At 53.2% G+C, this 22,916-nt stretch overlaps 1 protein-coding gene across 1 annotated transcript in view; it reads right to left on the reverse strand.

Annotated features, from left to right (window-relative positions):
- Positions 1–22,916, reverse strand: part of SORCS2 (sortilin related VPS10 domain containing receptor 2) — a 565,855-nt gene that overhangs the window by 387,055 nt on the left and 155,884 nt on the right. The window contains exon 2 of the mRNA XM_064286206.1: positions 7,770–7,837. Coding sequence (XP_064142276.1) covers positions 7,770–7,837 — 68 coding nt within the window. The remainder of the gene's footprint in view (positions 1–7,769; positions 7,838–22,916) is intronic.

Here is a 22,916-nt window from a genome sequence, read left to right on the forward strand (position 1 = left end):
GAGCAGATGTCCACATCTGCCTAGAGAAGCCTACACGGATGCTAAGTGCAGCCCTGACTGGGACAGCATGGCTGATGGGGGTGAAAAACCAACGCTGGCTGCAGGGACTCACGAAAATGAACCAGCTTACGCGTGCTACATGGATAAACTACAAAAACAAAGTTGGAACAATAAATCGAATTTCAGAAGGCAGCAGGGCACCATTTATATCAATTTTTAAAATACACTAAGCGACAGGACATATTGATTGTGGAGAGACGCAGACACATGTACTTAAGATATAAGACCCACAGGCAATAACTCGCACCGGGGTAGTTGCTTCCCGAAGACGCTGGGCGGGAGAGAGGAGAGACTCAGGCTTGGTCGGAATCTCAATACAGTGTATTTCTTTAAAGAGAGAGAGAAATCCCAAACAAAGGTGGGAAAGTAATGTTGCTGTTAGCTTCCACCCAGTCCACTCCCAACTCATGGCGACTCCACGCCCAACAGAACAAAACACTGTCCAGTCCTGCACCATCCCCATGATGGGCTGGGGATCAGATCATTGTGATCTATAGGGTTTTCATCGGCTGATTTTTGGAAGTAGATTGCCAGGCCTTTCTTCCTAGTCTATCTTAGTCTGGAAGCTCCGCCTTAATCTGTTCAGCATCATTGAAACACACAAGTTCCACTGACAGATGAGTGGTGGCTGCATATGAGGTGTGTTAGCCGGGAATCACACTGGGTCTCCTGCATGGAAGGTGAGAATTCTACCACGAAAAACATTAACAACCGTTAAAGCTACGTGGGGGTAATGGGCCAGACTAGCTTCTGCTTTGGTAACAACTGAAGCTCTAAATATCAGTGGCTTAACCCTGATTATTCCTGCTGACCATTGATTGGCCCAAAGTAGGCACATGACCCCAAAGTAACCGCAAGGGAGGCTGGGAGAGGAAAGAAACGCTTGGATTACTTGGTGCGTGCTAACTTGTCTCTTCCACGTGGATACAAAGGCATCTGTGATATCGCTTTCTGAAATTTTCTGTACGTGTTAAAGTTTTCATGATTAAAGTGAAGACAGAAAACTGAGAAACAACCCCCTCCCCCCCGCCCAATAAAAGAGATGGACGCTACCAAGCGACTCTGAGAGAAACTTCTGAGGCTGCCCCAGGTTGTAGGTCCTGACTAAGGCCAAATGTGGCCGTCGGGCCATCCATAAAAGCGCCAGGTTGGCACTGCTGTCACACCATCTTGGCTCAAGAGCAGCGTGGGTACAGCTTCCCTGGGCTGTGGACTGGGGTCTCTGTTTCAAATCCACTTTGCCCAACAGACGTGCTGAGTGTGGGAGCCAGGCCATACTGGGGGCTGTGCCTCGGTGCACAGAGGCAGGGTATAGCCGTGGGTGTGGGCAAGGTCAGCTTTCTCTCTGGCTCAGGTGCTCCAGATGCCTCGTGCTCAGGCTGACTGTGTCGGAGCCATCCCTGTGCTCCTGGCCCCCTGCACCGTCCTCTGGAGAGGCCCCATGGATATAAAGCGTCTCCCAGGTCCCTGCAGTACTTCCTAAGAACCACATCACCACACTTCCATCCATGCATCTATCCGTGTAATCACCCATTCACCCATCCATCCACCCACCCATTTATCCGTCCATCTACCCACCCATCCATCCACCCATCCATCTGACCATCCTTCCATCCATCTTTCCTTTCTTCCATCCATCCCTCCATTTACCCATCCTTCCTTTATTCAATCCTTCCTTCCCTCTACTCATCCGTCCATCCACTCATCCAATGCCCAACATCACTTACTGTGTGCCAACAGCTGTGCGAAGTTCTGAGAAAACATCGATCAACAATATGGACCTGACAGATCTCCGTCCTCGGCAGCTTAAGTTCTGTGTTGGGATGAGGGTGGGGGGTGGCTGGGAAATGGATAACCCTAAACAAGAACTCCCACACTTCAGTGAAAGATGAGATGACGAATGCTCTGGGCTGCTTTCTGCTGACTGGTGGGGTGACTATTTTGTGCAAAAGATGTTTATGCTGAGACTGAATGTCAGAAAGGTGTGAACACACAAGGGTTAGTGCCAAGTGCACTCTGGGCAGGCGGTCAGACACACACAGGCCCTTATGGGGCTGAGCTGGGCTAGTCAAGGTTCAGCCGGCAGGTGGGTGGGGCTGTAGCCTGACAACTAAAGGGGACAGTGGGAGAGGATGACATGGGGGAAGAGGAGGGGCCAGCGGACACAAGGTCTTTCCAGGGAATATGGGGTCTTTGCAGGGATGTGGGGTCTTTGCAGGGATGCGGGGTCTTTCCAGGGGATGCAGAGTCTTTGCAGGGACGTGGGGTCTTTGCAGGGACGCAGGATCTTTGCAAGGATGTGGGACATTTGCAGGGGACTTGGAGTCTTTTCAGGGATGTGGGGTCTTTTCAGGGATGTGGGGTCTTTACAGGGGAACGTGGGGTCTTTGCAGGGACATGGGGTCTTTGCAGGGACGTGGGGTCTTTGCGGGGACGTGGGGTCTTTGTGGGGATGTGGGGTCTTTGCAGGAACACAGGGTCTTTGTAGGGAGGTGGGGTCTTTACTGGGACATGGGGTCTTTGCAGGGGATTGGGGGTCCTTGCAGGATGTGGCTTGGATGTTACTCCAAGAGGCATGGGAAGCCACTGCTCCTAAGCGGCCCCACCTCTGGCTACCCGAAGTGGGGTCCCCGGACCAGCAGCACCTGGAAGCTTGTCAGAAATGCATAATCTCCTGTCCCACCCTCCAGGCCTCCTGAATCAAACTGAGATTAAGCGTGGTGTCTGCGGTGGGACGCAGCATCAGCCACGTTTAAAGCTTCCCAGGTCAGCTGAGTACCTCTAGGGACCCGCTACTCCAAGTGTGGTCCCCAGACCAGCAGCAGCAGCCTGGCCAGAACTCACTGGAAACTCAGAACCTTAGCCCCACCCAGACCCACCAAATCAGATCCTGCCTTTTAACAAGATCCCGGGGGAAGCCGAAGTCTGAGAGGCTCTTCTCTAGGCATTTCCAACGGCAGACAATACAGCCCCCAAGGGTTCTTACTCTTTATGTATAAAGCACAGACGTACATGTAGTCTGTAAACAGAAATACAGTTACGTGGGGGCAATTAGGACAAAAGTTGTCTAAAAAGGCTCCTTGGCGAAGGAAGCAGAAGGAAGGGCTGAGTGAGCTGGCTCACTCAGTGAGTGGAGGGGAAGCCGCTGCCACATGGCCCTTAAATGCAGGACACTTAAAAATGCATTCGGCTTGGATTTCCGAGAGCCGTTCCCCAATGTAAACAGCACGCCTGTCATTTAACACGTATCTGCTGTGATCACACGAAAGCACTCCTGGGAGGCCCGCATACACCCAATAAACGCGTCTTTAATAACAGCATTTAGTAGGTGTCCTGATGCAGGGTGACTTTAACGTCCCGTCCAGGTGGGTGAGGGAGGGAAGCGTCCCGAGGACAGAGAAATGGCCATCATTCCACTTCTAAACCAGACTCACACAAGTCCCCAAATGGATCCAGAGGACAGGAAGCGATAAGCCTCACAAAAAAAAAAAAACATAGCATGTAATTAAACACAGGAAACCGTTCGTCTTCACTAGCAATCAAATGGCTGCAAATTAAAACGGTGAAGTCTGTTTGGGCCCCTTAGTGAGCAAGTTTAGGAACAATTGTAAAACCGAACACACCGGGTGGCGGGGACACCTTCCCCTCAGAGGGAGCCAGCACTCTTATGAAGAGAAATTTGGCTGCGCAGACATAAACCACCCACTCTCTGTGGATCCAGAATGGAGCTCAGAAGATCCAGCCCAGAGAAAAGAGGAAGAGGGAAACCACATGCCTACGTTTTTTATGGCAGCAGCAATATGGGACGGCTCAGGGTATTAGAGTAAACCAGCTCGAGGGGCTAGCTCACCACCATAAAAAACAACGCACAGACTGTGTCACAATATGGAAACATAGCATGTAAGTGAAAACAGTGTGTCACAATATGGAAAAACTCAAAACATAGTGTATAAGCGAAAACAAGAACCACTCAAGACTATATTCTACGTCTAATTACATAAATGTGCCAAGAACCCAGGCTGTATTCTACATCTAATTACATAAATGTGCAGAGAACCCAGGCTGTATTCTACGTCTAATTACATAAATGTGCAGAGAACCCAGGCTGTAGTCTACGTCTAATTACATAAATGCGCAGAGAACCCAGGCTGTAGTCTACGTCTAATTACATAAATGCGCAGAGAACCCAGGCTGTATTCTACGTCTAACTACATAAATGCGCAGAGAACCCAGGCTGTAGTCTACGTCTAATTACATAAATGTGCAGAGAACCCAGGCTGTAGTCTACGTCTAATTACATAAATGTGCAGAGAACCCAGGCTGTAGTCTACGTCTAATTACATAAACGTGCAGAGAACCCAGGCTGTGTTCTACGTCTAACTACATAAACGTGCAGAGAACCCAGGCTGTAGTCTACGTCTAACTACATAAACGTGCAGAGAACCCAGGCTGTAGTCTACGTCTAACTACATAAACGTGCAGAGAACCCAGGCTGTAGTCTACGTCTAACTACATAAACGTGCAGAGAACCCAGGCTGTAGTCTACGTCTAACTACATAAACGTGCAGAGAACCCAGGCTGTAGTCTACGTCTAACTACATAAACGTGCAGAGAACCCAGGCTGTAGTCTACGTCTAACTACATAAACGTGCAGAGAACCCAGGCTGTAGTCTACGTCTAATTACATAAACGTGCAGAGAACCCAGGCTGTAGTCTACGTCTAATTACATAAACGTGCAGAGAACCCAGGCTGTAGTCTACGTCTAATTACATAAACGTGCAGAGAACCCAGGCTGTAGTCTACGTCTAATTACATAAACTTGCAGAGAACCCAGGCTGTAGTCTACGTCTAATTACATAAACGTGCAGAGAACCCAGGCTGTAGTCTACGTCTAATTACATAAATGTGCAGAGAACCCAGGCTGTAGTCTACGTCTAATTACATAAATGTGCAGAGAACCCAGGCTGTATTCCGTGTCTAATTACATAAATGTGGAGAAAACCCAGGCTGTATTCTACATCTAATTACATAAATGTTCGAGAACCCAGGCTGTATTCTATGTCTAATTACATAAATGTTCAGAGAACCCAGGCTGTATTCTACATGTAATTACATAAATGTGCAGGAGAAGGCAAAGCTGGTTATATGACCAGTGTCCTTATAAAAGGAGAAGAAACACGGAGACAGTCACACAGGAGAAGATGGATGCCACGTGAGGACTCATCTACAAGGCAAGGAACAACAAGAAATGGGCAGTGCTACAGAAGCTGAATGGAACCAAGAGGGATCCTCCCCTACAGTGGACAGAGAGGGAACATGGCCTGGCTGATGCCCTGATGTCAGGCCCCCAGCCTCCAGAACTCAGAGACAATAAATCCCTGTTCTCTAAAGACGCCCACCTCTGGTATCCTTGTTACAGCAGCACTAGGTGACTTACACACCCTTCAAACAACATTGAAAATATTCCAGTTCCCTCATCTCCAGACACCTGGAGACCCTGTAGAAGTGCAGGGAGCCCAGTATTCTGAACGTGTCTAAGGAAGGTGTCTGAGCAGATGGATTACTGACTGTGAAGGAAGTGTTCCAGCCCTTCAGTGCTTGACTGATGGTGCAAACTGGAGCAAACGTGGTAATTGGGAACCGTGCTTTCAGATCGGAAAGACTTACTCCCCGGGCCAATTTTAGCCAAGGGGAGCCTTCCCTGCATGCCCCCCTCAGGAACCAGGGAGCACCCCTTCCCTGGGCAAGGACTCCCCAAGGAGCCTTGGTCCTGAAGCCAATCCCAGAATTAAATCCTCAGAGAGAAGCAGGTGATATTTCACTAAAACTTCAACACTCACACCATTTGCGGCGCTTGTCCAGAACCCGAGGAACCACCTCACCGTCAGTGGAGAAGCCAGGTGTCTTAAACGCCCTCTGAACACTCCTTGGTGTGTGAGCTGCTCCAGGTACCAGACAAAAATACGCCAACATATAAAGTCATGGGGAGGTGCTGGCAGGAAAACACCTGACTAGACACGGACCCCGTTACACATGCTTTTTTGTAATGCTCTCAAATCACGTATGTCTGCAATGTGTGTGACATTGTTGTATCGCTTCTGTAAGATCTTAAGCCACAGATACATAAATTACTCATAATGTGATTTGGAAGTAGAAAATTTGTGAATTTAGACATAGGAGTATGTGAAGAATACAGTAAAAAATAATAATAACCTTTGAGTCGACTTTGCCCCGGTAGGCTGTGATTACATATAGTTAATTTCTATCAACTAGCCTTGAGACATAATTGTAAACCACCTCCCTCATCTCTAATCTTGAAGAAAAGAAACAATATTTGGCTAACCTCTAACCCTGAGGACAAAATGCCGAGGAGAGGAGGCAGAGAGCATCACCTCTCAACTCTGACACCCTCCACAGAGGAGACCCTGCCAGAGCACAGGCTGAGGCTCTGCCCCCACCGCTGCCCTTGCTACAAGGGACCTCCACCAGGTTCAAGCCACGGTCAAGGCGTCTTCCTCTACCCCTTGTTAAAGGTAAACACCTAAAGTCTAAAGATCTGGACTCTAACCATTGAACTAATGAGTTTACGCATGTCAAATGCGAGCATTTATTTAAATTTTAAAATTAAATCCTACGCAACAGACCCCTTTTCTGGCAGCAGCAGCAGAATCGAGAAGCAGGGCGATGAGTCTGGGAAGAGAGTCCACAGCTGAGTGGGGGAGGGCAAACTAGGAGAAGGGGGCAAGGAAAACTCGGGGGCCACAAGGCAACGCCGCTCCTCACACAGCAGAGAGGGAACCGGCCCCGTCGGCCGTCGCACCGTCCCAACAACCTTCCAAAGCATCACCGGAACCCTCGTCAACTGAACGCAGCACCAACTCCCTGCTGAGAGCAAAGCCAAAAGCTGAAAATAAATCCACTCAAGCCTCACGTGACTCCGACGACGCTGCAACACGGATCAGTAGTTACAGGTGTATTGGTTTGAAACAGGCAAATGAAAGAATCGTTACTCGGAAACCAACGTCGTTGAACGCCCAGGGAACACGGAGGTGGCACGCCGCGTGTGGAAGGGGCAGAGTCTGCCACCTGAGACGCCGGGGGTCTCTGCCCACCCTTCCTGGTGAGCAGATGTAAATATCGAAGGTGATAACAGCCGGAATGATTTCTAAAAACCTCCTTCTCTCTCATCTCTTTCAAAACATCAAAGGGGCGGCCTCCTGCCCTGGGCAGCATTCATTCTGGCACACAGAGACACCCGCTCCTCCACGGGCCTTCATTTTCCAAGCGCTCAGCTACGCCAGGAAGAAAGAAAGGCCCAGACAATGAGGGGAAACGCACATTTGCTGGACGCCGGGAGGCGTCTGAAGTTCGGAACACAAGCAGGGGATTGTGCGCTGACCTAAATCCGCAACCAGGACCTCCTCCTCGGGGGAGAAAAGACGAAGAAAGGAAGAGGAGGAAAGAAAAGATGCCTTCTGAACGGCTGTCTATGCTCGGGCGCTGTTTGTGCCCACTGCCGAGAGACGCCTGATCCACTTTCCACTGCTCCTCGGCGCGTTTCCAGCCAGAGAGCAGCCAGAGAGCAGCCCGAGGCCGCCAGCTCAGGAACTGCTCGGCCAGGCATCTGGCTCTCAGCCTGCGGCTGGGAGCCCCAAGAGACGTCGGACGAGTGGGAGGGCAAGAGAAAGGCTCACCGCAGCTGACTTACCGCCACAGAGAACTCTCCAGAACCTTCCCCATGTCTGTGTGGTAGTACTTGGTCAGGATCAAGATGACCTGTGGTGTCAGAAAGAAAAGGCACAGGTCAGAGGGCTTAAAGGTTCCCAAAGGCGGATATAGTGACCCTCCCCCCAGAATTTACAGTCCCTCAAATATGAGCACCACCCCTGTCTGTCGGTCTGCCATACTGGCATTTGTGTTGCTGTGAGGCTGGGAGCTACACCACCGGTATTTCAAATGCCAACAGGGTACCCATGGTGGACAGGTTTCAGCAGAGCTTCCAGGCTAAGACAGACTAGGAAGAAAGGCCTGGCGATCCATTTCTGAAAATCAGCCAATGACAGCCCTGTTGGTCACAATAGAACATTGTCAGATAGAGTGCGGGAAGATGAGCCCCCCAGGCTGCAAGGCACGTGACATACACAGTGGCCGCCACCGTGGACTCAAGCACATCGACGATCACAGAGACAGTGCAGGACCAGGCAGTGTTTCGTTATGGTGTACATGGGGTCACCATGCATCAGGGTGATTCGATGGCAACTACCAACAGCAACTACAACAAAAGGAGCCACCAGGGCCTTGCCCTGTTGGTATTCCAGGAAGGCTCTAAGCCACCTCAGCCCAGAGGACCTAGGTCACAGGCTCGTCCCCACTCTGAACTGAGCACCTGTCTGTGCCCTTCAGGACAGCATCACGCGCACCGCACCCTGAGGGACCCAGCCAGGAGCTCTCTTCAGGCAAGAATAACGCACACCAGCCCTGGGTGGCCTGAAACCCCAGCTACAGGCCCGTGAGGCAGTGTCCAGGTGTGACCGCAGCATGAAGTGGTCAAGGCTCCCACAGGCGGCTGTCCCCCAGCCGGACACAGACACACGGGCCAGGATGGGCCATGTCCCTGGAATGTCGTCACCCCTCTGGGGCGGTGACAGTAGGCTGGGGACATGGGGACACCGGGCACAGTGGGAGGCTGCCTACAAACCATCGCAGACATGCCCTTCCATTTTCCTAACTTTCCCACACACAAAGCTGTATCCACCACACACCTGTGAGGGAAACGCCACAGTTGGTGAAAATGAAATGACGGTGTGTCCACCATACGCCTAAGCAAGACCGGAGAAGAACTGACACCTTTGAATTGTGGTGTTGGTGAAGAATACTGAATATACCCTGGACTGCCAAAAGAAGGAACAAATTTGTCTTGGAAGAAGAGCGGTCAGAATCCTCCTTAGCAGCAAGGATGGTGAGACTTTGTCTCACATACTTTGGACATTTTATCAAGAGGGACCAGTTCCTGGAGAAGGACATCATGCTTGGTAGGGTCAGTGAAAAAGAGGAAGACCCTCAAGCAGATAGACTGATACAGCGGCTGCAGCAATGGGCTCAAACATAACGATTGCAAGGATGGCACAGGACCGGGCAGTGCTTCATTCTGTTGTACACACGGTCACTGTGAGTCAGAACTGACTCAAAGGCACACAACGCCACCACCACCACACGGGCCACTGTTGGTGAAAACGAAATAACTGTGTGTAAGTGCACCTTTTAGAGGCTCTTCAAGACAAAAGTGGGAACAGCCACTCCAAAACAAATAGGAAATGAGGCTCTCCGGCCCAGTGGGGACAGCGGTCTCTCCCCAGTGGCTTCCCTGGCCGCAGCAGCTCCGTGTACATCGAATTCCATTTCACTGCCTGCCAGTCTGTATTAGCTGCTCCGAATACTCCCATTGCCATGGGGACGCCCGGAGGTAAATGGGAGCCCCCCTCCACCCCACCCTATCCTATTCTCACACTGGGAACCGGGCTGCTGGCCTGGGTAATTTGGGGTCTCCGCCCTGGCCATACCCCGCAGTTGGTCCCTTCCAGTAAGCAGTACATCCCAGACAGCAGCTGTTGGTGATCACAGCGGGGACATATCGGGGGAGATGTCAGCTAGGACAGGCAGGATGACTCCGAAACGCCGAAACGCCAGGCCTCGTCAGCAGAGGCACGGTGGGCCCTGCCTGGCTGGGAACCAAGCGGTTTCCTTCCGCTGCCATCTGCCGCACTCAGAGCCAGAACGCTCCCCAGATGGAGGGAGGCAGCCCGACAGGGCCGGGGCAGGAGACGAGCGTATTTTTAACCTATTGATTTATATTTTATCATCTTCCTGCTCCCAGCGGGGATCAGGGGAACTGGAGCATGACAGCTGGAAGGCACCTCAAAGCCCGTTTCATCCGGTGCCAGCCAGCGTGAAGTCCTCGACCCAACATCCTCACAGAGCAAGGGGAGCCGGGGCTGCCCACGCCTCGAGGGGTGGGGAGTGGGGCTCAGCCCTTAAATTAACGTGGCTCTGAGCCCTCCTGAGGGCTGCTCCGTGGGGAAGCTGGGCCTCCGTGAGGTCTGCTTTCTGGTGACTTCTAGTTCTGCCGCTGTAGCCCATTACCAAGCAAGACTTGTCTCTCTTCCCTGTCCCTGCTGGGAAAGAGTCTCCACCCTGTCCACCCGCCGTTCTGTGCTCCAGCCCCCAGCCTCTGTACAAGCTGTTCCTTGGCCAGTTTCCTTTTTCTCCCACCCATCCCCCAGTTCCTCAATTAATTGTTGCTCAGCTTTTGAATCTCAGTGGAATCAACACCACCTCCAGGAAGTCTCCCAGATTCCCACTCTGGGTTGGAAGCCCCCTCCATGTTCCCCCAGCCCCTGGGCTTCCTGTCCCAGCACAGCTCATAGCATCTCTTTTTGCCACGAGACCACCAGCCCTTCCTGGGTCGGGGCTGTGTCTAGCATTACATCCCCAGCACTGGGCACCATGCCTGGCAGATACGGAACCTCCAAACCACTCAGGGACCGTCAGCCAAGTGGACGAGGGAGAGTCCCTAAAACCGCATCTGCCACCTTCCTCCCTTCCCTCATCAGCATGCTCTAATTTTTCTGCCCTCAGTAAGCAATGTAACAGCAATGATGAGGATTGTTTCTGCCCAGCGTGCTGGCTGAGAGGGTCCCGGTTCTGGTGGTGAGCTCGTGCTGGGTGCAGCTGGAGGTGGTAAGGAAGTACGGGCTGGTGGTGCTGCCTCCACCGAGGAAGGAGGCCCCCATTTGGGGTGGGGACAGTGGGCTCTGGCAGAAAGGCCCTGGCTCCCTCCTGGCCCAGCCACCCTGCCATGAGGCCTCAGGAAATGAGCTGACCCTCCCTGGACCTGCGGATCCCTAATGAAAGCAGGGTGCAGCTCCTGACCCTGGACAGAGGTTCCCCCTGGCCCCTGGGTGCAGCTCTGACCCCACACCCTGCACTCAACATGCCACCTTCACAGCCTAGTTTGCTGAGCCTCCATCTCGGCAGCCCCCGAGGTCAGCTGACTTCCTGATCCCGGTCCCAGTCACAAGGGCACCTGACACCACTGCGGGAGGTCCTGGTTGTTGGTCAAAACCTCGTTTCTGGCTCCCCCACCAGCTCCCAGGGAGGCCGACGTTGCCAGGTGCTGACGACCCTGCATATACCGTGAACTGACAAAGGACGGACAATCTGTCCTGGAAGACGTACAGCCAAGATGCTCCTTAGAAGCAGAGATGGCGAGACTATGTCTCACGTATTTTGGACACCTTATCAGGAGGGATCAGTCCTTGGAGAAGGACATCAGGCTTGGTAAAGTAGAGGGTCAGCGGAAAAGAGGAAGACCCTCAATGAGATGAACTGACACAGTGGCTGCAACAATGGGCTCAAGTATGACAACGATTGTGAGGATGGCGCAGGGCCTGGCAGTGTTTCCTTCTGTTGTGCATGAGGTCGCTATGAGTCGGAACCGACTCGACCTACCTAACAACACCTGCTTGCTTCCCAAGGACATAATCAGAAAAATGAGCAGGCCCATCGTGGCACAAACAGTTAAGTGCTCAGCTACCGGGCAAAAGGTTGGGGGTTCAAACCTTCCCAGAGGTACCTCGGAAGAAAGCCCTGGCAATGTGCTTCCAAAAGGTCATGGCCTTGAAAACCCACGGAGCACAGCTCTACTCTGCACATGTGGGATGGCCACGAGGCAGACTGGACTCGATGGCACCTGGTTGGTGGGACAGTTTAAGATGACCTCGGGGGAAAAAATTAGAGAAACATACCCTGCGACGATACCACCGGCTTTAGCTCTGTGCAGCTCAACCCTGGAAGAAGGTCCCGCGACCTGCTCTGGAAAGGTCACAACCTAGGAAGACCGTCTGGAGCACAGCTCTACTGACACACAAGGGGTCACCACGAGTCAGAATCGACTGGACAGCAACAGGTTAACCGAGAGTGCAAACAGCTAAGGCTCAGCTAGTAACTGAACGGTCGGAGGTTCGAGTCCTCCCAGCGGCACCTCGGAAGAAAGGCCTGGCCATCTACTTCCAAAAAATCAGCCACTGAAAACCCTCTGGAGCACGGTTCTGCTCTGACACACGTGGGGTCGCCATGAGTCGGAGTCGACCCCGTGGTAACGGGTGCCGGATGATGACTTAGAATATTCATTCAACAAGCGTCTACTGGTTCACCACGCCAGGCAAGGGGTCCACAGCGGAGGTGGCCGTGATCCTGGCACACAGGGGCACCCAGTCTCAAGGGCTCATGCGTGGATTGCACCCCCTGCACACATCCTTCCAGAAAGCTCATGGGTGCTGCCAGCGTGTGAGTATGCATTTCACTGTCTGTAAACACACATTCATAGATCGGAAGGTGGGAGGGAGGCCACCCGTGGGCATCTTTGCATACGCCACTGCAGTTGTAGTTGGCAGGTGTTGTTGAGTCGATTCCAACTCACAGCGACCCTGGAGGACAGACCAGAACTACCCCACAGGGTTTCCTGGGCCATCATCTTTAAAGGAGCAGATCGCCAGGTCTTTTCTCCCACAGAGACACTGGTGGGTTCAAACCGCTGACCTTTTGGGTAGCTGCTTCTCTGCACCAACCTGCAGGAGGCACCCCATGGTCGGGAGGCCCTCAGCTTGCTGTAACTTCCCCACTAACAGGGCTGTAGCCTCGGGCTGCTTCTCTATTCCCAGGGAGCCCCATTTTCCTCTTCTAAAACATGGAGACGTAATCCCTGCTCTACCCTAAGCTCGCCGGAGAGGCTACCGAACATGGGAGAACAGGTACTTGAGGACTTCACAAACGGTGAAGAGCTGCCCGGGAAAGGGCTGGCTGTTACTGATGTCAGAGAAGATGCGGTGATTCTGCTGGCTGCGAAGAAGAGTCACCCATCTACTCACAGGCACTCGGGAGCTTGGCCAGTGTTCCTTCCAGAAGCGGAGAGGTTGGAGGCTGTGGTTTATCTCAGGAGTTAAACAAGGCCTCATTAAATTCACCAAGGCCGCAGACTTGCTCTCAGACAGGACCTGGGCTTACTGTCTTAGCCACCTACTACTGCTGTAACAGAAACACCACAGTGGGGGCCTGGAAGAACAGGAATTTATTTTCTCACAGTTTTGGAGGCTAGAAGTCTAAGTCAGTGTCTCAGCTGAGTAGATTCCTTCTGTGGCCTGCCTCCTAGTTTTTGGTGTGTGGCAGTGATCCTTGGCGTTCCTTTGCAGGAAGGGGCAGGGAGAGAACATCAGAGTTCCCTGTTCAATTCTCACAACAGCCCTGAAATCACACCACCTTGCCTACTTCCTAGGCTAGAAATGGAGGCACGGGGAGTGGCAGGGGCCCAGGGACCCTCACGGGAGAGGCGCACAGCAGGAACGAGACCTGGTAGCTCCCAGCCTGGGTGCAGAGGAGGAGGCTTCTTGCAGGCCAGCACGCTGGGCCTTCCCCTCCAGTCTTCCTGCCCCTGTCCCTGCCCCCAGCAGGGCCACTGTCTCCCCCCTGTGCAGCACTTGGTTCCTCCATCTAAGATGCGTGCTCCACAAGGAAATCAGTTCCACTTAAGAGACATGGAGTCTGGATTTCTCTACCCAGGACAGAAGCCTGCTTCTCTCTGCTGAAGACCACCGAGGGGAGGCAGGGTCTTAGGAGGCCCTGACAATCTTGCAGCCAGTGTTGCAGCCACCCACAAACACCTGGCTGCAGCTCAGGCCTCGGCCTGCCCACAAACACACCTCCCCACATCAGGGGATGCCATCCTGCCCTTTCTTCCAAGGAGCCCTCCTGGATTCTCCCATCCCCTGCAGGGAAAGTGTTGTCAAAGCTGTTATTAGCATGGGCCTTTCCTTCCGACCCAATCTTCCTCAGAGGCTGAGCAGGGAGCCAGGTCCGCCGCTTGCCAGGCCCTTCCCTCTCTCCCTCCATCTTTCCATCCCCCTCAACAACCAGGGGGAGAGACAAGGCGGGCCCAGGCTGCCGGCTTTGGCGAGCACACGGTGCGGCCTCCCTCCGTGATGCCCTGCCTTGCTCTGAGTCACCCTGGCCCAAAACAGCAGCCCTTTCTCCCTCAAAAGCCATGACCTCATCTGGCCACTGTGGTCCTGGCTGTGGGCCCGGCAGCAGCCCAGCTGCAGGAACTGAAGCCCAGGCTGCCCAGTGGAGGCCCCTCTCACTGGGGGCACCCACAAGCGATTGGTCAGCGTTTGCTGGGGGAAAGTGTGCCCCCACCCTGGGGTCCCGGTTTAGCGCCAGGCACCAGGCCAGAGGGCGGCCACATGTGTGTTCTGCAGCAGCCTATTCCCCACCAGCTCCCATGCTGCTCCCAGAGATGGCCGATGTCCATGTGTGTGTCCAGGCCACTTGTCCAGTCCTGATTGGCCTTTCCTGGCCTCCAGCCTGACACATCACTAACAGGCTTCAGGGGACCCTTCTGTGGGCATCCTCATCCCATGGGCCCCAACCTCGAGCTGAGTGCCAGGGACCCCGAGAAAGATACCACAGCCCGGAGTCGGTCCAGCTCACTCTGCAAGCGAACAGACCGGCGAGCACCCAGCGGACCTTCCACCAGCTCTGCACACATGCTTTACGCTCCGATCTCAGATCACAAGTGGCTGCATTTCACTTGGAGACTCTGTCCAGCAGAGGGCCACATTCAGAACAGTTTACCCACAGGCTGCAAAACCACACACAACATGAGAGGAGCAGGCGGGGTGGGGCCAACTGTCAAGTGAACCTGGAAGAGGGAGGTAGGGGGAGGTTTGAGACAGAGAAGACAGAGCAAAGAGGAGGGATGCGGCCACAGGCCAAGGGACACCTGGGGCCACCAGGAGCTGGGAAAGACAAGGAAGAGTCCTCCCCTGAAGCCTCGGGAGGGAGCACAGACTGCCTGCGCCCTGACTTCAAACTCCCAGCCTCCGGAACGGTGGGAGGACAAATTTCTGTTGTCGTAACCCATCGGCCTGTGGTGCAGTGAAACCTGCAAAAGCCACACAGAACCTGTGTAAGGCCGGAACTTGTCAGAGAAGGAAAACGCCACTATTCTCCACTAAGAGAGCAATAGAAAAGTGGTGAGATTGCACCCTGTCCGAGGCGGAAACCTTGCAGAAAAACAAGGTAGTCCAGCGAGTTTCAGCTCTCACAGTTTCCATTGCACTTGGCCGCGGCAGCTAAGAAACTAGTACAGGCTCTCACCCATTTTACAGATGGGGACACTGAGGCTCAGTGTGTCAGACCTGCAGGACTGGCTGCCTGACTCCAAGGCTCAGTGCTCTTTCCATTGCCCTGGGTGCCCCAGTACCACAGAGGGCCCCAGGTGGAAGGAGGGATGTATCGGGGGCTCCCGGGCAGCAGCAGAACTTGGGCTCCCCACGTCCCCAAGGCCTCAGCTGCTCCCCTCCTGTTCTGCCTCAGGTAAATGTTGGGGTCCCCACGCCAACTGTGAGGGTGCCGAGAGCACGTTGCACCCAAGCCCCCATCAGTCAAACGCTTTTCACACGGCCGAAACTCAAAGTGTAAAAAGAGAGTTGAGAACGGAGCTGGGAACGAACGGACCTCGATAAATCAAAGTCAGACAGCAGAAAATAAATGTGTGAATGTTACTGATCTGTGGAAAATTGCATTTTTACATCAAATCCGTTTAAGGGATAATGTACATTTTAATACGTGGGTCTGGGTAGCCTTTTCCACCCCAGCTGTCCTTTAAAAATATCATTTACTCTCATTTCTCCAGACCTGATGGAATTTTAATTTCACCCATCACTCCTTCCTAACAGCCACAGCAAGTCAAATTATTAATAAAATTACAAGTATTTTGTTGTTGTTGTTTTTGTTTTTTTGCTGTTGGGACTCAAAATGACACTCGGGTACATCTACCCAGAAGGGCTGGCGTTTTTCAGATCCATTTACGGCAGTAAAAGGTGCTCGGCTGAGCTGTGATGGCGTGGCTGCTCTCAACATACAACGTGTCCCGGGTCTCTCTGGGAGTTGGTGGGAATTACTGATCCTGTTTTCAAAACAGAAATCCCTCCCCAGGCTCCCAGCCGCCCCCTCCCTTTCCACCGGCCCAGTCAGAACGCCATATGTTCACTCCTAAGAATCTCCCTTTGGGGGCGACGCTGTCACTCAGAGGAGAGGCAGGCAGAGAAGAAGTACAGGCACCTGTCACAGAAGAAGGAGGTGACAAGAGAAGGAAGTCGGTGCCTGAACCAGCTGGGAACCAGACTTCAACCACACCGTCCCTTACAGAACCCAGACTGGCTGGTCAGAACACTTCATTACCCTCAAAGGTCTGCTCCTTAGTGTCTTATTCAGGATTCCCTAGAGAAACAGAACCTGAGAGAGAGAGAGACTGACTTCAGAAGTTGGCTCCAGTGACTGTGGGGGGCTGTCAACTCCAAGGCCAGTAGGTCAGGTGACAGGAAGAGTACAGTCAAGTTTTGCCAAAATATCAGTTCATAGTCTGGAGGCAGAACACACTGTAGGGAAACTCCCTTTTCGACTGATTGATTACACTGTTAGATTACATTATGGAAGATGATTACATTACATTACCTTGCCTTACATTATGGAAGGTCACTGTTGTTGCTAGGTGCCATCAAGTCGGTTCCAACTCACAGCGACCCTGTGCACAACAGAACGAAACACTGCCAGGTCCTGCGCCATCCTCATAATTGTTGTTATGCTTGTGCCATTATTGCAGGCACTGTGTCAACCTATCTCGTTGAGAGTCTTCCTCTTTTCCGCTGACCCTGTACTTTACCAAGCATGATGTCCTTCTCCAGGGACTGTTCCCTCCTGACAACATGTCCAAAGTATGTGAGACATACTCTTGCCATCCTTGTTTCTAAGGAGCATTCTGGTTGTACTTCTTCCAAGACAGATCTGTTCATTCTTTTGACAGTCCATAGTATATTTGATATTCTTTGCCAACACCACAATTCTTCTTCGGTCTCCCTTATTCATTGTCCAGCTTTCACATGCATATGATGCGATTGAAAATACCATGGCTTGGGTCAGGTGCACCTTAGTCTTCAAGGTGACATCTTTGCTGTTCAACACTTTAAAGAGGTCCTTTACAGCAGATTTACCCAATGCAATGTGTCTTTTGATTTCTTGACTGCTGCTTCCATGGCTGTTGATTGTGGATCCAAGTAAAATGAAATCCTGGACAACTTCAATCTTTTCTCCGTTTATCACGATATTGCTCATTGGTCCAGTTGTGAGGATTTGTTTTCTTTATGTTGAGGTGTAATCCATACCGAAGGCTGTGGTCTTTGATTTTCATTAGTAAGTGCTTCAGGTCCTCTTCACTTTCAGCAAGCAAGGTTGTGTCATCTGCATAACGCAGGTTGTTAATGAGTCTTCCTCCAATCCTGATGCCCCGTTCTTCTTCATAGAGTCCAGCTTCTCGGATTACTTTCTCAGCATACAGATTGAATAAAAAAAAATAGGTATGGTGAAAGGACACAGCCCTGACACACACCTTTCCTGACTTTAAACCAGTCAGTATCCCCTTGTTCTATTCGAAAGACTGCCTCATGGTCCATGTACAGATTCCTCACGAGCACAATTAAGTGTCCCGAATTCTCATTCTCCACAATGTTATCCATAATTTGCTATGATCCGCACAGTCGAATGCCTTAGCACAGTCAAGAAGGTCATTAGGTTACATTACATTACATGTCTTCCCTCATTCGTGTTTTACATAAACACACCTGTAATCAGTAGACATGGATACCCTGGATGGTGCAAGTAATTCCGTGCTCAACTACTAGCCAAAAGGTTGGCAGTTCACACTTACCCAGATGCGCCTCAGAAGAAAGGCCTGGACATCTACTTCCCCAAAACCAGCCATTGAAACCCCCATGGAGAGCAGTTCCACTCTGACACATGGGGGGCGCCATGGAGAGCAGTTCCACTCTGACACACGGGGGGCGCCATGGAGAGCAGTTCCACTCTGACACACGGCGGGGCGCCACGAGTCAGAGCTGGCTCCGTGGCAGCTAACAGCACCACCACAATAAAAGTGGTCTGTAAACACGGCCCGGCTTTACCCACAGGTTTTAGGTCACTCTCAGTATTTCTGGCTAAAAGCACAGGAAGAAAGGAAGAAAGGTTTCCTTCATCATGAGAACTGAAGCCTGTGGCTGACTTGTCCGGGAAAAACGAGACGGCAGAAGGGTTGGGACCTGGATGAGGCCTCCCTTTTTGAAGCCTGATTCTCGAGCTCTCCCCGGGGTAGCTCGATGTGTCCTCCCGAGAAGGTGGAAGCAGGAGACAGCTCTGCTGGGATCCGAGCACACGGCTGATGGTGCCGTCCGTGTATCACACAGAACGTCCCTTCGCCGGCACGACTTGGTATAAAACGGACCTGTCGAGCCAGGCTCCACATGGAGACTTCCGAGGTGATTATCTAGTCCCCAGTCGGCATTTCATTCCCAGCTGTGGTGAAGGGCGTCCTCCCAGGCTTGGTGAGGGAGCGTCCAGCTGCCCTCACCCCAGGGCTAAAAACAGAGCTGCCTCCATGACGTGACAACGACAAAAAAAGCTCAAATTAAGAGCTCTGTCTGAAATTAACAGTGACTGAACGTTAATGACAGGGCAAATTTGGCAGACCCGTTTCAGCACACATCGGGACGCGGTCTCCAGCCCTGGGATGTGAAGCTGATGTGAGAATGTCTGTGGGGAACCGTAAAAGTCTCCCTCCCACGAGCATCAGACCTTGGCAGGAGGTCGGAACCGTCACCACACGGTCCCCGAGTCTGCATGTCAACGTTCAGAGCTGTGTCTGTGATCCCCCGGCACTCTGCTCCAACAACGAGAAGCCAGCAACAACCCTCTCGGGAGAGTGGTTCCATAAACCAGAGCGAAACAACTCAATTTTTTCAACACATATTTATTAAGTGGCTACTGCACATGACACTGGGGAAGAGTGGGAAACAAGATAAACAACGATCCGAGAAAATCCTCATGACAGGACAGTACATGAAAAATACGTGACTTCTTTGCATTTCCACATATGCACGGAAGTATATATTTATTCACCTGTTTCTTCCACAGGACTACAAGCTCTTTGCTATGGACTGAATTGTGTCCCCCCACTGGGTGGGTTTTTTGTAAAGGTATTATGCTGAAGTTCTAACCCCGATACCTGTGAACGTGACCTTGTTGGGAAATAGGACCTTTGCAGATGTTACCAGTTAGGTTAGCAGGAGGGCACACTGCAGCAGGGTGGGCCCTAATCCTACGTGAGTGTTTGTCCTTACAGAAAAGGAGAAGAGGTCCAGAGACAGGGTCACACTCAGGAGGAAGACCCCATGGGGGGATCTGTCTATAAGCCGAGGAACGCCAAGAAACGCCCAGGGCTCCCAAAGCTGAAAGAGACAAGGAAGGGCTATGCCCTACAGCAGACACAGAGAGCATGGCCCTGCTGGTGGCCTGCATTTGGACCCCCAGCCTCCAGAACAAGACAAAAAATGGCTCTTTAAGGGGTGTGGCGAGGAATACTGAAAGTACCGTGGACTGTCCGAGAGTGAACAAATCAGTCTTAGAAGAAATAGAACCAGAACGCTCCTTAGGAGCGAGGATGGTGAGACTGCAGCTCACTTCCTTTGGACACGTCATCAGGAAAGCCTCATCGCTAGAAAAAGACACCATGGTTGGTGAGGGAGGGAGGGTCAGCGACAACCAGGGAAGCCTCCTTGAGATGGGCCGACACAACAGCTGCAGCAGCGGATTCAGACCCACAATGATCGAGGAGGTGGCGCGGGGCCGCGCGACGTTCTGTTCTGCTGTACGTGGGGTCGCCACGAGTTGAAGCCGACCGACAGCCACTACCAACATCAAAAGCCTCCGAGTTGTGGCATGTTGTCCAGAAGCCCTGGGAAGCCAGGACACGTGAGCAGAGAGAGGGCCCCATGGAAACGCCGTCTCCTTCCTGCCCTTCCTCTTCTCCTTGAAGAAGCCTCAGTTCCTAAGCTCTCCCCAGTATCAACAAGCCTGGCCCCAAGCATGGGGGTCCCAGGTGAATCAGACACCGCCCCTCCCACTGGGGCCTGCCAGCTCCGTGGGGAAACGAGGGGCACCAATGACAACGAGAACTGTCATTCCGGGTTCCTGGTAGCACACCGTAAGGCCCAACGCCCCCAGTGGCCCCCAAGGTGGTGCTGTGGGGTCCCCGCTTCCAGGTGGTCCTGCTTCTGCCCCCACTATGAGTGCTGTCCAGGGCCTGCGGGGTGCAGGCTGGGAGAAGTCAAAACGAGGGAATGCTGCCACTTCCGTGGGAACTGGGGAGTCAGGAAAGGTCATAGGGTCAGAGCCTCGAAGGTAAAATGGTCTTTCCAAGGGAAGAAAAGGAGCAGAGAGAGGTCAGGGTCCCCGGGGGCAGAGGGATGAGTGTGAAGGGCAGGTGGGCCCAGGTGGGAGCACCAGGGGTGTACTGGGTGGTCCTGCACAGATTTCCCTACAGGGTGGAACCCAGGAGCCAGGGTGGTGGCTCTCAGATGTGGTGACTGTCACCAGTCACTGTCACCCCAAAACTCACGTCCACGCAGAACCTCAAATGGGACCTTACAGGGTCTTTGCAGACATGATTAGTTAAGAGGAGGTCACGAGGGCGGCCTCATCCTATGTGACAGGTACCCTCATGAGAAGATACACATAGGGAAGGTGCCATGTGACAAGAGAGACGCAGGCTGGACTGAGTGGCCACGGGCCCAGGAAGGTCAAGCCTGGCCACCAATGCCTGAGACAGATCCTCCCAAGCCAGCAGGGCCCTGCCCACACCCTGATGTTGGACTTCTGGCCTCCAGACAGTGAGACTATAAATCTCTGACCTTCAGAACCCCCAGGTTGCAGTCATTTGTTACAGCAGCTCTGGGGAATCGAAGCACAGGCTTTGGCAAAGTCTGAGTTGTCACTACAGGACTCTTGTGGATGGAGGCCAAGGATGCTGCTAAACTTCTCACAACGCACCCGTTGCCACCGAGCTGATTCCAACTCACAACGACCCTAGAGGGCAGAGTAGAACTGCCCAACAGGGTTTCTAAGAAGCAACTGGTGGATGTGAACTGCCGACCTCTTGGTTAGCAGCCGAGCTCTTAACCACTGGGCCACCAGGGCTTCTCTCACACTGCACAGGGCCCCTCAAGCCACAGAACATGGTTAGCCCCTCTCTGAGCCCCAGGGTCCTGCCCTATGACATTGGGAGAAAGCACAGATGCGGGGTAATGCCCAGGAGCTGAGCCGACCCCACGCCCACCCCATGATGCTGCCCCTGCACCTACTCACAGACGGTGCTCTCTGGGGCTAGCCCATGGGGGCCAGGTCCTTCAGGGTGGGTGGGTGGATGGGAGGGGGCCAGAGGGAGGAGGAGCCATAGGACCTGGCCAGGCCCCACCCCCACTGCCTCCAAGCAGCAGAGCCTCAGAGCCGGATGTTACCAAAGCAAGCCGTCCGCCCTAGGGAGCTTTAAGTACGCTCTTAGGGCAGACACGTCCCCTGCTGAGCCTCTCAGAGGAGTGCTGGTCTCTCTGTACCTCAGTTTCCTCATTTGAGAAATGGGCAGCTGTGAGGTGAAAGACAGAGGTGGGCCCAGGGTGGGTACCACTGAAGGACTTGCTTCTTGGGAACTTGGCCACACTGCGCACTTTAAGCTGTGTCCAGGGCCCAGGGTCACATTTTCAAACCCCGGGGACATGACGTGGGCCGTCACTGAGAGCCAGGGGCATTCTCAGAGGGAACACCTTTGCAGGGACCACACGGGGTGGCTGCACCCCTGCTTTGGGGGGACAAGGAAAGCCCCCCACCCGAACGTTCCTCCCTCCCACGCGTGAAGCAGGACACAGCCGCGGCGGCTCACAAGCCCCTTGCTGAGAAGAGTCCTCTGGAGTTTAAGCTGCTCTCCGGTCCCCTGAGCCAGGATTTGGGGCTGGGGCAGCCCCACAGCCGGCAGCGCTGAGAACCACTGACACTGTCCGTGGGCGTCAGCAGCGCTGAGAACCACTGACACTGTCCGTGGGCGTCAGTCAGCGTCTCGGTCTGGGGTTGGGATTTGGGGTCAGGTTTTGGGTCCCTGCCAGCATCCTCATTATGCCTGCAGGGCGTCCTTTCTAAATTGTCTCTCTTTGTTTTCCCACTCCCCCAAATTTACTTAAAAATAAATGGCGTGAATTCAATGTGTGCTTTCACAGCCCATAATGAGCAATTTCCTGAGAAAGCCAGAGCCCGCTCTGTGCAGGCAGGGGCGGGCTTCTTGGGGCCTTTGTGTTCAGTGAGCATGCTGGCCCACGGCTGCAGGACCTGGCTCAGCGATAGCCCACCCCGTGGGGTGGGGGCAGTCAGGGCATACACCGTGGGGAAGGGGCGGTCAGGGCATACACTGTGAAGAGGGGGCAGGCAGGGCATACACCGTGAAGAGGAGGCGGTCAGGGCATACACCGTGGGGAAGGGGCGGTCAGGGCACACCCCAGGCCATGCCCAGCCATCCTGGTCTCTGCAGAGGACTGTCCACTGTTACTGCATTAGCCCGTTGGGCGGAGGTCCGGCGTTGAATTCTCCCAGCAACTCTGCAGCCCAGGTAAGATCATCCCCATTTTACAGATGAGAAGATTGAGGCTCAGAGAGGTCGAGTCACCTCTCAGGTTCACACAGCTTGCAAATGGCAGAACAGAAACGCAACCTCAGCTGGCGGGGCCGACGCTCCAGTCTTCCCCACTGTGCCAGACTGCGGATCTGCTGGTTAGCTATGCTCTCCGGCGCTGTGCTCTGGACACACTCAGGTTGCTTAAGGTGTGACCTCACCTGAACTGCACTCAAGGTGCAGGCAGGTCAGTGTAAA

This window comes from Loxodonta africana, chromosome 5 (genome assembly GCF_030014295.1).
Source record: "Loxodonta africana isolate mLoxAfr1 chromosome 5, mLoxAfr1.hap2, whole genome shotgun sequence".
In the NCBI taxonomy this organism is placed as follows: domain Eukaryota; kingdom Metazoa; phylum Chordata; class Mammalia; order Proboscidea; family Elephantidae; genus Loxodonta; species Loxodonta africana.